The 16,481-nt window shown below is 35.8% G+C and overlaps 1 protein-coding gene across 9 annotated transcripts in view; it reads left to right on the top strand.

The window, feature by feature from the left end:
- Cask (calcium/calmodulin dependent serine protein kinase) overlaps positions 1-16,481 on the top strand; it is a 224,306-nt gene that overhangs the window by 150,739 nt on the left and 57,086 nt on the right. For all 9 annotated transcript variants that reach the window (XM_048796316.1, XM_015488115.2, XM_015488113.2 and 6 more), the window contains 2 exons: positions 9,728-9,805; positions 12,509-12,589. In XM_048796316.1, the coding sequence (XP_048652273.1) occupies positions 9,728-9,805; positions 12,509-12,589 (159 nt within the window). The remainder of the gene's footprint in view (positions 1-9,727; positions 9,806-12,508; positions 12,590-16,481) is intronic.

Genomic DNA, 16,481 nt, shown 5'->3' with positions numbered 1-16,481 from the left:
TGTTGATTTTATATCCTGCCACTTTGCTGAATTCATTTATTAGCTCTAATAGTTTCTTTGTAGAGCCTTTTGGGTCTGCTAGGTATAGAATCATATCATCTGCAAATAGTGATAATTTAAGTTCTTCTTTTCCTATTTTTATGCCTTTAATTTCTTTCGTCTGTCTAATTGCTCTGGCCTCACTGCTATGTTATTAGCTTTCCTGGGACATCTAACTCCAAGAGCTTCCAGCCACTAAGTACATGTCCATTTTCAACACAAGTTATACAGTGTAAACTGGGTCCTAGCCTGAGACAATCTAAATTCCAGGCAGGGACTCATTGCTGCTTTATTTGTGGGTTTGACACACTTTTTAAATGAGAAATAAATTTAGTTTAAAATTTGTAAAACTTGACTGTTTACATGTTTTCTGAACATTTGGAGAGAAAGTTAGCAATAATACAAATTCTAATGATCATGTTCAAAGAAAATGAAAGTACACCCTTCATATAAATGGAAAATGCTCTCTGGAAACATGGAGACTCATCTCATGATTAATATTTGAGTGCCTTCCTCAACTATTTAAAAATTAAGTTGATTTGGAAATTTAATGGAATGTAAATTTTTAGGAAAAACAATCTTTTTTAAGAAAAACAACTTTTGATGCTGATGAAATAGGTATCTTTTTTATAACTCCATTAAAGAAAAATGGGCCAGGCTCAGTGTCACCTTTTTTTGTAATCCAAACAGCTTGGGAGGCTGAGGCAGGAGGAGTATAAATTCAAGACCAGCCTGGGCAACTTAGCAAGACCATGTCTCAAAAAAATAATAATAATAAAAAGGGCTGGCAATGTGGCTCAGTATTTAAGCAACCCTGGGTTCAATCCCTGGTATGAAAGAGAGAAAAAGAGAAAAGAAAAATGGTCTGGGTATTTTGATTTCTCTTTGTAAATTGTAATATCAAAATGATATATAATCATCCTTGAATTTGTAAGATGAACAGGTTAAATAAATTCTTCCTAGAGTTTAATAGTAGCTCCTTAAATTTTTGAAAGTGCCATTATAGATTTTGCAGTGAGTTTCTTTCACACCTGTTACCTATCATACTATCTTTGAACTATATCATGTTTAATGATGCCGGAGATCTTTAAAAAAGTATTTTTTTTTTTGGTTTTTATTTTAAGAGATGGGGTCTCATTGTGTTACCCAGGCTGGGCCCCAAATTCATGGGCTCTAGTGAGTTATACTCCTGCATCAACCTCCAGAGTAGCTGGGACTACAAAGCATATACCACCATGCCTGCCTTCTCATATAACAAGTTTATATGTAAACTTGAGTAGGAAAAAATAGATGTTTAGATCTTAGAAGGTTTTCTCCAATATACAACTTGAGAAAATCAACTCCAGATAGTTGTTGAGTATCAGTTCCCTATATTTAGTATTAAATCACATTTCCCTAACATTTTGTAGATTTCAAATGTATATAAAAAATACTGTTGCACATCAATGACTGCATCTTCTCAGTTCACTGAAAAAAAAGGTGACATTGAAACTTTGTTCCTATTCACCCAGCTTCTTTTCAGATGATTCACAGAAACTGTGAGGAAAGTTCCTAATAGAATAGTCTTTCTCCAGAGCAAGTCATTTCAATTCTCATTGTTGTCACACACAGGGTAATATTGTGCATGCTGTTATCTGTTTTATTAGGATCACAGACACATTTCATTCATTCCCATCCTTTGCAGCTAAATACTTGACTCTTACAAACTTTGAATCTTTTCCAGCACAAGTTTCTTCAGTGTCTGCAAAGTAAATGGTTGCTAAGAAACCTCTCTGCAACTCTCCAACCCCTTTTATTATTTGTCCCATGCCTATAGTCTAGTTGAAAATGGTATGAGCTTATTTCAACTGATATACATTCTGGTCCTTAGATTTGGTTTTCTCAGTGTGAAAAAAAAAAGTTAATACACCAAACTTAGGGATTGTTATAACTTCTTGCCCCCCTTTCTATTTTAAATGTTAATCTTGATAAATATGCACATATACTATGAGCAAACAAAGGCTTCTATTTGAGGACTAAGAAATCAGAAGAGAGTGAGACCTAATGGAGTATGTAAAAAAAATGAAATTTGATCTTAGTGCTTTGAATGTAAATAAAAAGTGACATATTAACTGATTTTATTTTTATGTTTGAAAGTCCAATCTCAGGAGACTTGAACTGAATTTGCTCTCTACTTTGTTTGAAACAACTCATGTGAAATGTAGAATGTGGCCTCCTAAGGGAACTGTGCTGACACTCCTTGAAACAGATGAATGCAGCGTGTCCATGTAGCTGTGTGTGGTCGTGTCTGACCCAGTGCCAAAGGCTGGAAGGGAGCAGGCCTGTCTGCGAGGGAAACAGTGTGAGACAGTCTGTTCCCGTTGCAGCTGTTCACATTTCCTTGTTTTTTCTTGGTGCTGTGTGTGGTTTTTTTTTTTTAATATAAAGTGCTGAACTTGGATAACTGTAATTTCTTTAGAACAAGAAGGCAAACAATAATAGATTCTACATCCTTGATTTCCCCTCTAGGGATAATTTATTAGAGTAGAAATTGCAAACTCCTCCGTCAGGACAAATCCAGCTTACCACTTGTTTTCATAAATAAAGTTTTATTGAAATATAACCATGTCTAATTATTTATATATTGTTAACGCTGCCTTTGCACAACACAGCAGAGTTGAGTAGTTGCGATAGAGACCATATGGCCAAAAGAGCCTAAAATAGTTCCTGTCTGTCCAGGATAAGATTAAGATCCTAACATGCTTTAACATGGTAAGGCTTGCAATCGATTAGCCAAAATCTTTCAAATCATATTTAGTGTAATTTGTTCCTTTTTAAATGTTTTTTAGTTGTAGATGGACACAATACCTTTATTTTATTTACTTATTTGTTATGTGACACTGAGGATCAACCCAGTGCCTTACAGGTGCTAGGCAAGCACTCTACCACTGAGCTACATCCCCAGCCCCATGTATTTGTTCTTGTAACCTACAAATAGCATTTTCTACAGTTCATTTTCCCCAACTATTGCTGAAGGCATCTCCCTAACACAGATGTTGTATATTACTGAACTCTTGAACAAGCTGAGAAGATCTGGTGTGTCAGAAAAAAAATGGCATATCAGCAAGCCAATGTCTCATCCCTGCTGCTCTGGCTATATGGCCCTGGGTACAGCCTGACTGGATCTTAGCTTTCTCCTCTGTGTTAGTGAATTTTCCAGTGCTGTGGTAAGGAAGAAAAGTTTATTTGGCTCACAATTTTGAAAGTTTCAGTACATGGTCAATTGGCCCTGTTCCTTTGGGGCCTTTGGAGAGGCAGCACATCCTGGCTGGAGTGCACAGTGAGAAAGCTGCTCACCTCATGACAACCAGGAAACAGAGAGTGGAAGGGGCCAGGCAAGGTCCCAGTATCCCCTTCAAGGACACACCCCTAGTGACCTAACTTCTAGACCTAACTAGATCTCACCTCTTAAAGGTTCCCCCACTTCCCATTGGTGCCACTGGCTAGGGACCAAGCTTTTGACAATGGGTCTTTGGGAGAACACTTATCCAAACTAGAACATCCTCTTTAAAATAAAGGAATTGAATCTTGCTGATACCTAATGTCTTCTCCACTTTAAAAACTTTATGAAGCCAGGAGCAGTGGTACACATCTGGAATCCCAGCAACTCAGAAGGCTGAAGCAGGAGGATCACAAACTTCAAGGCCAGCCTCAGCAACTTAGCAAGGTCCTAAGGAACTTAGTGAGACTATATCTCAAAATAAAAACTAAAAAAGGGCTGGGGATGTGGCTCTATGGTTAAGCACCCCTGGATTCAATCCCTGGTACAAAAAAAAAAAAAAACTTTATGAAATAAGTCAGACTTGAAAGAGACAAAAAAGCAAAATATATGTCTTAAATTCAGGGCAAAAGGTTTTGTTGTTGTTGTTGTTGTTGTTTTTACTGTGCAAGCAGGACCAAAGAGAAATGATATCTGGTTCCTAAAGAAACAAACTAAAATAAGTATTCCCTCTATGTTTATTTTTATGTTACTGTGAATTTTGTTACAAACATCTATTTATAGTTTCTATTTGCTAGTTCAAATACTCGATTATTTTTGGAGGAAACATTTATGAAACATCTACTGTGTCCTCAGCCCCGTGTGAAGTGCTGTTACCTAATGTCAAAGAGCTCCAGAATCTGGTCATAGAAAAGAGAAAGAAGCTCTTGCACAGCATGTTCTATAATCATGAACCTCAGGCAGCCAGTCCCTTGGCTGTTGATGCCTTTGGTGTGGCAGGCAACCTAATGCTGATGGTGACTTTGGTTGACAACATGTGGCTTTGACATTGGGAATGTATACTACACCTGGCTTCAGCAGCACATGCTTGGCCTTGCTCCCAGGTGTTACCACTTAGTTCCCTATTTCTGGACCCTCTTGCTCTGTGTAGACAGCCCTTTGGGCAGGGCTTCATCAAGATGGTTCCAGCCAGGTTGCCTTCTGAGATATAGCCTTGATTCATGGGAGGCACACACATTCTTGTCCCAATATACGCTCTAAGTGTGGACTGTCCCAGGTGATCTCCAGCCACAAAAATAGCAGGCACCAGTCTCTTTTCACTTAGGACTTCAAGGGCCATATGAAGCTACCCCAAGGACTCTCTCTCAAACAGAAATCTTTCTTAGTGCACCAAGATGGGCCTGTAAATTGCTGTGACTCAGCAATCACCTTTCAGAGAATGAGGCAGTGAGCTCTTTTTGCTGGCACCTCCAGTTCCTATTCATGGTTCTTCTGGAGCATCCACTACCCTTCACTTGACATGATGAAGGGAACAGTTCCCTCTTCTTCCCTCTGAAGAAGAAGGAGAAGGGAAAATCAAATACTTGCTCTCCTCGGTCCTATGACTCCTACAAATTCCGGGCTTCTGCCTCTATAGGCAGAATGAGGCCCTGGGGTAAATGTGGAAGAACCATTTGACTGCCTTTCAACAAGCCCTGGAGGAGTGTTCTGGCAACTTTCTAGCAGATTTGGTGCTACTTATTTGCTGCTGGCCTTAGCTTTAGGCTAAATGTCCAAGACAACAGATGTAGTCTCAAGTCATATCATTGTATATGTCTATTTTTATACAGTTAGAATAAGAGAGAAGGGTAAAGGATAATAAAGATCAACTTTAGCTTTCCTTTGTGCTCAAAATCCAACCACCTCTTTTGCTTGCCTCCGACCTTGGCAGAACTCTACCTGGATTTGAACTTCCAAGTCCTGCATATTAGCTTATTGGCATCATGCAATACAAAGATGACCCATGTGAATGAGAACTCAAAAGCACCATGCTTTATTCTACTATTTTAAAACATTTTAATGTTCCATTTCATTCACTGATGACTTATTGACCTGCTCTGCCACATTTCTCAAATGCTTTATATTTATTTAAATGTGACTAAAATTATGTTTAGTCTCTAAGACAAAAACATAATTCAAGAAATTAAAGAGGGAAATGAAGGTTGGTGTATTAAACAAACACATCCAGATAGTCTCTACTGAGATCATTTCCAGTTGATATTGCTGGGGACCAAACTACTCTTGGGTGTCCAAAGGGATCAAGCCATCCTAAGTTTCGGGGCCTTTAGTTAGATATGTCTTTGTAATTGGTGAGCTCTTTAGGGGACCAGAATTCTCTTTTTCATCTCTGAAACTCCAGTAAATAGAATCCCACTGCCTAGTACACAATAGGACTTCAATAAATATTGGATGGGCAGACAGGTGGGTGGATGGATAGCTATGTATATGGATAAGCCAACAAGAGATCACTTCTTTCCTGTGATGGCAATGAAATAAGCCCCTTCCCGCATCCCTTCCTGCTTTGGCTCTTTCCCTTTTGGATAGTGAGCAGGCAGTTGAGATTCACCATGTAACCACATGGACAGCATCCTCCCTGTTCAGTACTTGTCCAGAGAGCTCTAGTCTTTGTGCTTTCCTAGAAGCTGAAAGGTAGGTCAGAGCCCAATGTCCTTTTTAAGATAGAAGATCCCTTTCAATTCCTTCCTACTATATCTTTCATTTTAAGCATTTCCCTCTTCCTACCACCAGTTCCACTGAACTTCAGATGAATAAATAATTAGCCCAGACCAAAGGAGCAGAAGATAATTTGATCTGAAACCCTTTCTTAGAACAAGGCTTTGAGACTCCAGGCCAACTGTATGATACCCATGAAGACATTGTAAGGCTAGAACAGTGGTTCTCGTATTTACTCCTCTGTGTCAGTTTCCTCATCTATAAAATGGGAATAATAGAAGTACCAACCTATTGAAATTATGTGAGGTTAAATGAGTGAATATATGTTAAGAGCTTAGACTAATAACTAACATCTAGTGGATGCTCAATAAAAGTAACAGTTATCATTGGGCATGGTGGTGCATGCCTATAATCCCGGTGGCTTTGGAGACTGAGGCAGGAGGATCATAAGTTCAAAGCCAACCTCAGCAAAAGTGAGCTGCTAAGCAACTCGGTGAGACCCTGTCTCAAAATAAAATACAAAAAGGGCTGGGGATGTGGCTTAGTGGTCGAGTGCCCCTTGAGTTCAATCCCCAGTAAAGTCCCCCAAAAGTAACAATTATCATTGTTGTTAATAGTATGAATTGAGTCTCTCTTATCTGAAATGCTTGGGATTTTGGATTGGATTTTGGATTTTTCTGGATATTGGAATGTTTATATATATGTAATGAGATATCTTGGGGATGAGACCCAAGTCTTAACACAAGATTCAGTTATGTTTCATATATGTATAGCCTTATGGTAATTTTATGCAGTATTTTTAGTGCCCCTGTGTTTTGGCTGTGACCCCTCACATGAGGTCAGGTGTGAAATTTTCCACTTTGTGGAATCAGATCAGCATTCAGAAAGTTGGGGATTTTGGCACATTTTAGATTTTGGATTTTTAGGTTAGGGGTATTCAACCCGGACAACTGTTATTAATCTCAGAAATTAGCACTAGACATCTTTATAAATACCTGAGGAGTTTATTAAAGCATAGATTTCTGGACCTTATCTCAAATTCTGATGTAACAGGTCTGGAGGGGACCCAGGAAGTTCGTTTCATAAGCCTTCCGGCCGATTCTACCAGAAGTCCTCAGGAAACTGCACTGACATATGGGGCTAGGGGGTGTAGCTTAGTGGTAGGACACGTGCTTAGCATACATGAAGCCCTGGATTCAATCCTCAACACTAAACAAAGAAGCATGAAACAAAGGGGGGAAAGGGAGCAGGGAAGGAAGCGGGGAGAAATTATACTGACAAGACCTTGGGGGTTGTACTTGGCATAGTAAAACCAGGTCAGAAATCAAGTCTTCAATTTAGGGAGTTGTGGGATATTTGTTGCTCTGTAAGTAAAAATTAATATATAAATGGAAACTATTCCTAATTATAGTTTAAAATGTTGAAGTAGTGTTAGTAACAACAGTCCTCAGTCAAGAAAAAGGTAAAACTGAACAGTTTGTGATGAAATTAGATATAAACCTGACAGTATTTATTTTTTTTAAAGAGAGAGAGAGAGAATTTTAATATTTATTTTTTAGTTTTCGGCGGACACAACATCTTTGTTTGTATGTGGTGCTGAGGATCGAACCCGGGCCGCACGCATGCCCGGTGAGCGCGCTACCACTTGAGCCACATCCCCAGCCCCCTGACAGTATTTATAAAGCTTTGAATTAAATTGGCTTTAAAACAGTTTTGAGATTTTTTTAAATCTTTTTATTCATTTAGGTTTTTAAAACTTTGCTTGATCATTAATATTATGACATGCAAAGGATAACTAATTGTTTTTTTAAAGTGTTGTTTATTTTTATTGTGGTAAGAACAATATGAGATCTACCCTCTTAAACACTTAAGTGTACCATATAGTATTGTCAACAGTAGACATAATGTCATAGAGCACATTTCTGGAAATGACTCATCTTTCCAAGTGTGTTTTTTTAAATTTAGAGTTATGTATTTTAAATGTCTTTTTTTAAACTTAGGATTTAGGGGAGTTTGGTTTGGTTTGGTTTGGTTTATTATTTTTTATTATATATGTCATATATATATACAATATTTCATTTATTTTATAGTCTAGGAAATAGTCTAAACACTATTCACAACATTATTTCCATGAGAAAATATATTCCCTTCTTCCAAATTTCAAAATTGGCAATCTTTTTTTACAACTACAAAATAAATTTTTATTGATTTTTTTTTAAAATTTATATATGACAACGGAATACATTAGAATTCTTATTACACATAAAAAGCACAATTTTTCATATCTCTGGTTGTATACAAAGTATATTCATATTCACACCAATTTGTGTCTTCATACATGTACTTTGGATAATAATGTCCATCTCATTCCACCATCATTTCTAACCCCATGCCCCCTCCCTTCCCCTCCCACCCCTCTGCCCTATCTAGAGTTCGTCTATTCCTCCCATGCTCCCCCTCCCTAACTCACTATGAATCAGCCTCCTTATATTCAAAATTGGCAATCTTTAGAAATAGAAAGATAGAAGATAGAGACCATCCATGTATAATCTAAAGGGATTTGGTCAAACTTTTATGAACCAGCCACTTATCAACCATTTTAAAATGTTAATATAATATTTTAAGCAGAGCAGCAATACTTGTCTATTCATACTATTTGTTTAACCTCCTGTTTAGTAGTGCTTTCTTAATTAAATGGCATCATTTAAAAATGGTTCCTGCTCTATCTTCACATTGCTCATGTCAGGTGTTTTATGTGTGGCATGGCCCAAATATTTACAAGTCATAAAGCTTTAGCTTGTGTCAGTATAAACAGATCTAACTATAATTCGAAGAATGTTTGCAGTCAGTATTTGACCTCTCAACTAGCACTGGTGTGCAGAGTAAATGAGGAAAGAAAAGAACAAGACCAACAAAAAAAAATCCCCACCTATTTTAGAGAAGTTAGGAAATAGAAGCTTTCAGACTTAGCCAAGGTCATTTTTAACTTTTCAGTTTTCAAAGCAGACTAGTGACTATGAGACATTTCATTTGAGGTAGAAACAAATATATTTTAATTGCATTCCTAAACGACAGAAATTGTTTTTCCTCTAAAGAAGTAAATGAATGTTCTTCTGAAAGTGTAACTTTGGATCATTTAGGCTTGTGAGCTTTTAAAAATCTTCTCACACTCTTTGAATTCACAGTCAAAGGGAAAAGTTTATGTCCTTGACTTCCTCCAGCATTGATTCTGTTACTGAACAGCCCTGGTAAAACAAGCATAGACCTTTTGTGAGAACATTCCTTCCTAGAAGGAGTTGGGTTTGCCCTTTCCCAAGATTTAGGTTTCTGTGAAAATTCTTTCAGACTGGAATTGGCCAGAAAGCGTTCTTTCATTTTACTCTGTATTCACGTTATTGAATGTTGCTTCTGTCAGAGGCAAAAAGCACTGGGATCGCTGAAATATTGACAAATTTAAAATGCAAAGGAAATTGCCACATTGACAGAATTTTGGTCCATCTATTTAAAGACTTTTTTAAAAAAAAAAAAGCGATATAAACTCCTATTCTGATAAGTTTTATTGAATGACTAAGAGATTATTAACAAAAGGATCCCACTGAAATCGGCAGCCTGCCTTTTTAAGAGGGAGAGCATTGTTTAGTGAAATAATAAATACAAAGCTGTGAATTGTGGCACAGAATTATGCGTGTTGATTGGATTCTCTTCCTTGCTTTTTAGCTCTATGACAAAATTAACACAAAATCTTCACCGCAAATCAGGAATCCTCCGAGCGACGCAGTACAGAGAGCCAAAGAGGTAAGTGATATATTTTCTGAAAGAATTTGGTATCATCATCTTTCCTATCTTGATTGAAGACATTTCTACTTTACCTTAAGAGGCAGTTTCCTTAGATTTACAGTTGGACTCATTATATTCAGATTTTGTGTTTCTTAAGTTTATCACTGACAGGAAAGAAAAAAATTTTCAGCATCAATATTGCCAGTTTTCTAGTTTTCTGGTTCTGCTATATAAACTTGAATATATTAACATATCGATTTTACTTCTTTTGTGTTTTTTTTCCAAAAAGAAAGTGTAAAGTTTTTTTTCAAAAAGAAAGTATTCACAGTACTTGATACAAATAGATGTGCTATGCAATTTTGAATTGCTTTTTTCAAGTGGTATTGTTTGAAAGTTAATTAAATTTCCATAGCAGTTAAATATACTGAATTCAAAGAAGTCATTTTTATACATTGCCAGTATACGTGGCTGTACATATCACAAACTTTCTTTAAATTTACTTATTATAGAAACATGATACCACAGAAAGTTTGGAAAATAAAATCGATCCATAATCCCTTCTCCCCTACACAGTGGTTTCGTTTTTGCACATCCTTTTCCACTCATTATCCATTTGCATATGAATTTTATATAGCTGCAATCAAAATATCTTTTTAGTCATAATATTATATAATAAGCATTTTTCTGTGTTTCTACTTGGTCTTCATAAATGTAACGTCTAATGACTGTGTATTTTTCTTTACTATTATTAAATTAAAATGAATTAACAGTTCCCCCATTGTTAATCACTTACGGTTTTTTTTTGTTGTTGTTGTTGTTTTTTCATTTTTTGATCTTTTGAAAGTCTTCATGCATCAGTAGAGGAAAGGGAGAGGCCAGGGGGAGGGAGGAGGGAAGAGAAAGGGGAGATGCTGGGGAGTGATATTGGCCTAATTATATTGTTGTATTGTGTGCATGTACAAATATGTAACAAATCCCACCATTATGTACAACTATAATGCACCAATAAAAATGTGGAAAAAATAAAATATATCAAAAGAGTCTTTATGCAAATAATCATTTTCCTTTTTTAAAAAAAATATTTCTTATAAAGTGAGATTACTCCATGAATAAGTATGAAAGACATAATCTATTCCCTAGCAGATTTTTAATACAAGACTTGTACTGGAAAATATTGTACATTCATTGAGAAAAGAGACTGATGCTGTGGTGGCTGCCAGGCCATCCCCCTAAGTCAGAATAAGCTGAAAGGGGTTGTCTCCTTATTTTGCCCACCAAGCACTCATTGAAAGGAATAAAGGTGTCTTTGGCAGGAGTCATGAGAATCACTATCTTATATTCATGATACCCAAACAGAAGCAGAGACATTCTGGGGAAAATTAGTTGGCTTAACTGAACAGAGAGAACCTGCTGACATTATCCAACTAGCAATGCTTAGGAGACCACACCTCTGTACTTGAGATCATGGGCCATGAGAGTAGCAGGGGACAGAGAGAATCGATGCTTTCATCCTTTCATTTTCCCCAGAGAGAAATGTGAATCCTAAAATACATCAGGGAGAATTGGTTTATCATCACTAAATACGAATTCATAGCATAACCAGCGCTCAGTAACAGAATATTTGGATAAGAAAGTAACCTTGTAGTGTGTATGTGTGTTGTTGTTGTTGTTGTTTTGTTGTTTTGTTTGTCTGTGGTTGAGTAGCAGAGAGTGTTGTAAGTATGATGTTGAAATCTAAAACTCAAACTAAATGACCTGAAGACATCCCCTCCTAAGGTTCTCACAGGTCAAAGCAAGAGATCCCTATTGGTTTGAGGCTTATGAGCCCCTGATATCTTATAGTGCTAAAGCAATCCTTGATTGGCTCCAGGGTTGGGATTCATTGGATACAATGTATAAGACCTCTCTGTGAATCCAGCCATCTACAGTTAGAAAAGTAGCAGGTGTTTGCCATGGGCTCATGTCCCCAAATCAAGTAAACTCCACCCTAGCGGGAAGGGATTATTTTTGAAGAACAATTTTATTTTAAAATGCCATTTTCACGAGAGCAGGGAAAATATTAACAACTAATTAGTGAAGAAGATTTGAGTAGCAGGAGAGAAGAAGGTTTTTAACATTGTTCTTGGGTTCTCTGCCATTTAATCCTAGAAGCCATTGACAGAAGCATGGTTTAATCTATATGGGGAGATGAGCATGGAAAATAGCATTAATCCTGCCTTACTATAAAGAAAATTTCTTGAGTGTATTTTGAATTAATTAACTATTCTAATTAACTGGTATTCTTTAAGTAGTTATTATTTGAGCCTATGTCATCTTTCTAAAAGTAATTGGCAGTGCTGTTAATACAAAAGAAACTGTTATTAACTTTTGGTACAAATTGATTTTGGTGATGAGTTTGGAAGCTGTTCTCTCATTAAGCTAATTCAGCTACTTAAACCTGTTATAAATATGTATTATAGGCCTGTCATTTTGCATCTTTCAGTGACCTTTTGTGTTTATAGTTGGGTAATGTAACCAAACTATTATATGAATTTGTTTCATCTTTATTGTCATAAGTACCATTATTTTGAATATTAATAACCTTAGAATAAAATGAAGAATTTTGGAAAATAATTGTTGTGCCTGACACAAAAATACACTCATGGACTTTAATGTAAAAGAATTCCATTGTTTGTCAATCTCTTATCATGTTCTCATTGCTATTTCTTGATTATTTTTTAGGTATTGGAAGAAATTTCATGTTACCCTGAGAATAATGATGCAAAAGAACTAAAGCGTATCTTAACACAACCTCATTTCATGGTAAGTAACAATTAAATTTCCATAGAACTGAAAACCTCCATTTGTTTTTAATAGCCCTCAGAAAATACCACCAGCTTCATCAAATGCATTTTTATCCATATACAGTCATATGTTGCTTAATGATAAATTCTGAGAAATGTGTCATTAGGCAATTTCACCATTGTGAGAACATCACAGAGTGCCCTTACACAAACCTGGGTGGTATAGACTACTACACACCTATGCAATCTGATATGTGTGCTGTAGTTCTATGCTCCTAGGGCCATGATGAAATAATAGTAGATTAAATCAAACACAAGAGAAATGTATGCAATCAAGAGACACAGTTAACACCAGGTGTCTGAGGATGCTGCCAGCATAATATGGCATACAAGTTTTATAGGAAACCTTTCTCTTATAAATAGAAAGAATATACTCAAATAGTAGTAAAAGGTGTACTATAGTAAATACATGAACCAATAACATCACTGTTTATTATCATTATCAAGTATTATGTACTGTACATAATTGTACATGCTACACTTTTATCCAACTGATGCCAGAGTAGGTTTGTTTACAGAAGTCGCTGGATCATAGAAAATTTCCAGATCAATTAAAATCTTATGGGATCACCATCATATATGTGGTCCATTGGGGACCAAATGACTATGGTCTCAGACTATTAAGATCATAAGACCAAGTAATACCAAATACTTTAAAATCCTTTTTATTTACTTTGTATCACTATTACAAAGATGTGGCTTGTGGAATGGCTCTTTAGGGGCTGTGTAGTCCTCAGACAAGGAATTTGTTTCCTTGCAGGAACATCCTTAAGTCACTGGAACTGTATATTACCTAAACAGCAAAGAGCTAAAATTAGAGACAGTTTTTGCTGATAAAGAATTCTCTGAACATAGGTGATACATTGAAAGATTTACATCTCTTCTCTGACACTGCAAAACTCTCGAACTTTCTTCCTTCACTTCTGTTGTATGGAAAATTCTGTTGTATAAGAACAGCACCTATATTTAGCCAATTATTATAAAGCTAAATGGTTAAACAAAACTTAAAATAGATATGCTTTTCTGTAGAAAGAGGTTCATGGTTATACATTTAACCGCAATTCAAAAACTCAATTACAGATGGAAATTCATGTTGAATCTAACATTTTTAAAATATTAGCCACATCTGTATATATAGAATACATGCAAAAAGTTGAAAATCTAGCTGATTGACCTTTTAGAAGAAAATCTGACTTTAAAGCCATGTTCTTATTACTACTATATCTGGTGTAATTTTTTTAATTTTATTTTATTGGCTCTTCTTAGTTACATATGACAGTAGAATCCATTTTGATAGTATTATACAAGCATAGGTTCTTTTTTATTCTAATTAGGATTCCATTCTTTTTTTTTAGTTGTAGATGGACACAATACCTTTATTTTATTTATTTATTTTTATAAAAGAAAGATGGGGGGGAGAGAGAGAGAGAGGTTGGCAGAGGCCAGGCCAAGGAGAGTCTTACAGGCCATGGGAAAGAATCTGGTTTTTTCTCCTGATTGCAGTAAGAAGACAGTAGGTGACTGCAAACAGGAAAATAGCCAATATCTATGCTTTCATGATTCCAGGGGCTGAAGTGTAGAGGAGGGATGATAGGGGTAATAAGAGATAAAGGTGGAGAAACAATTATAAAGCTGAGAGGCAATAGAGGCCTGGAGAAAAATGGGGATGGTAGAAAATGGGCAGATTAGGGCTCTGTATTGGAGATGATTTGGCTACAACAGGACTGCTCATGACTGAGAAGGGAGGTAGTGTGATTAACCCCCGCTGAGAAGAAACCGGCCTAATAAGGCAAAGAGACTTGTTTAAGGTCACCCACCAGTGAGTGGCTTCACTAAAGTTTAAGCCAATGCTCTTAAAAGTGGCTTGATCTGTTATACTGATGAGTTCTCCTATAAGCTTAAGTTGAACACATTGGTCTTTCCCAAAGAAACGTGTGGATAATGTCCCATATGGGAAATATAATCCTGAGATACAGATAGATAGATAGATAGATAGATAGATAGATAGATAGATAGATAAATGTTAAGTAAAATCTGAAATGCTGGATAGTTCTGTCTTGTAAACATTTTTTTAAATGATGATTTTAAAATCTTGGATTTTTAAAAAAAATATTGGTAGCTAAAGGGGAATATTTTAATGCTTACAATATTTTTGTTCTTAGCATATTTACAGTTTCACACTTATTTCCTCAAGTATCTGGATTTTTCTTTGCTTTCTGATCCCTGTTATATGAGGATTTAACATTGGATTGATTATCTGACACTTAAAGTTCAGATATTTGTAAATATTTACAGTAACTTTAGGAGAGTAAACAAGGATAGATTCAAATGACTTTAAATCTGTACTGTATCTTTAGAGGTCATGATAAAAAAGAATATTATCTCACTAACTCCTTTTTCAGTGATTCCATCTAAAAGACTGATTTTTCAAAAGTACGATTCTTCTGTTCATTGCAGTTGTAAAATACAAAGCATTAAAGACAAATTCCTTATACATTACCTGGATAGAAAGTTAATGCTTTAAATTTTTTCTTTAAAAAATAGGACATAGAGTGGTATGGAAGAATTTTTAAAAACAAAGCATATATCCAGCTTTTTGCAAAGCTTTAGGTTGTCACAAAAGTTTCATTATAAAGTAGTAAGTTTTATGGTTTATAATTAAAACATCAGATGAACCACTTCTCAAACCAAAAAAATTCCTATTTTTCCTGTTCATTTTAAGGTAATCAGTTTATTTTTGTTGTTGTTGTTGTTGTTGTTGTTTTTGCCACTCTAGTCTTTTTAGTTATCTTGTTATCTTGTTTTAGTTATCTTGTACATACCTTTACCACAGTACAAAGTGTTTCTTCCCTATTACATTACTCTTCTTATGTAATTAAAACTAACAGCTATTAGTAACAATTGTCAACTTTGTAACAATTGCTCAGTCATACCTCATAACACATTTGAAGGAAAACACTCAAACTTTGATTTCTCTATTCTTTTTTTTTTTAAAGAGAGAGAGAGAGAGAATTTTTAATATTTATTTTTTAGTTTTTGGCGGACACAACATCTTTGTTTGTATGTGGTGCTGAGGCTCGAACCCGGGCCGCACGCATGCCAGGAGAGCGCGCTACCGCTTGAGCCACATCCCCAGCCCATCTATTCTTTATTTTGCATATTCTTTTTAAAAATTTTTTAACCTGTAAGTGGGCCCCTTTTTTCTGTTTGCATATAAACTAGAACTTGAGGGTAAATTTTATTTTGTGGCAGCAATCTATTACAGTGACTAACTGTGGTCAGTATCAAGTTCCTTATTTGGTGACATCATTTAAGCATTTTTCTTTTAAAATTAATTTTTATGATTTTATTTAGTTTTATGAATTTTATGATTGTGAGCTTATTCCTCCTTATAAATAATATATTAAATGCAAGCATTTGTTTATATAATTTTAAAGGGTAAATACAAATCATTTGCAAAAAAAAAGTAGTGTAAACATTTTCTTCAACACACATAACTTCAAAGACTGGCATTATCCTGATGTAAGCATGGCTGCCTGCTTATGCCTATGTTGACAAAGAATGTTTTTTAAAAATCACTAGTTAGGCGGGGCATGGTGGCACACACCTATAATCCCAGTTCTGGAGGCTGAGGCTGAAGGATCACAAGCTCAAAGCCAGCCTCAGCAACTTAGAGAGGCCCTAAGCAACTTAGCAAGACCCTATTCCAAAATAAAAAAAAAATTAAAGTTGGGGAGCAGAGGATATAGCTCAGTGGTTAAAGTGCCCCTAGGTCCAATTCCCCAGTACCAAGAAAAAAGAAAAAAATGAAAAAAAAATCACCAGTTATAAAAGACATATCTCTACATAGT

This window comes from Marmota marmota, unplaced genomic scaffold (assembly GCF_001458135.2).
Source record: "Marmota marmota marmota unplaced genomic scaffold, marMar, whole genome shotgun sequence".
In the NCBI taxonomy this organism is placed as follows: Eukaryota; Metazoa; Chordata; class Mammalia; order Rodentia; family Sciuridae; genus Marmota; species Marmota marmota.
This window is presented reverse-complemented; position numbering and strand designations above follow the sequence as displayed.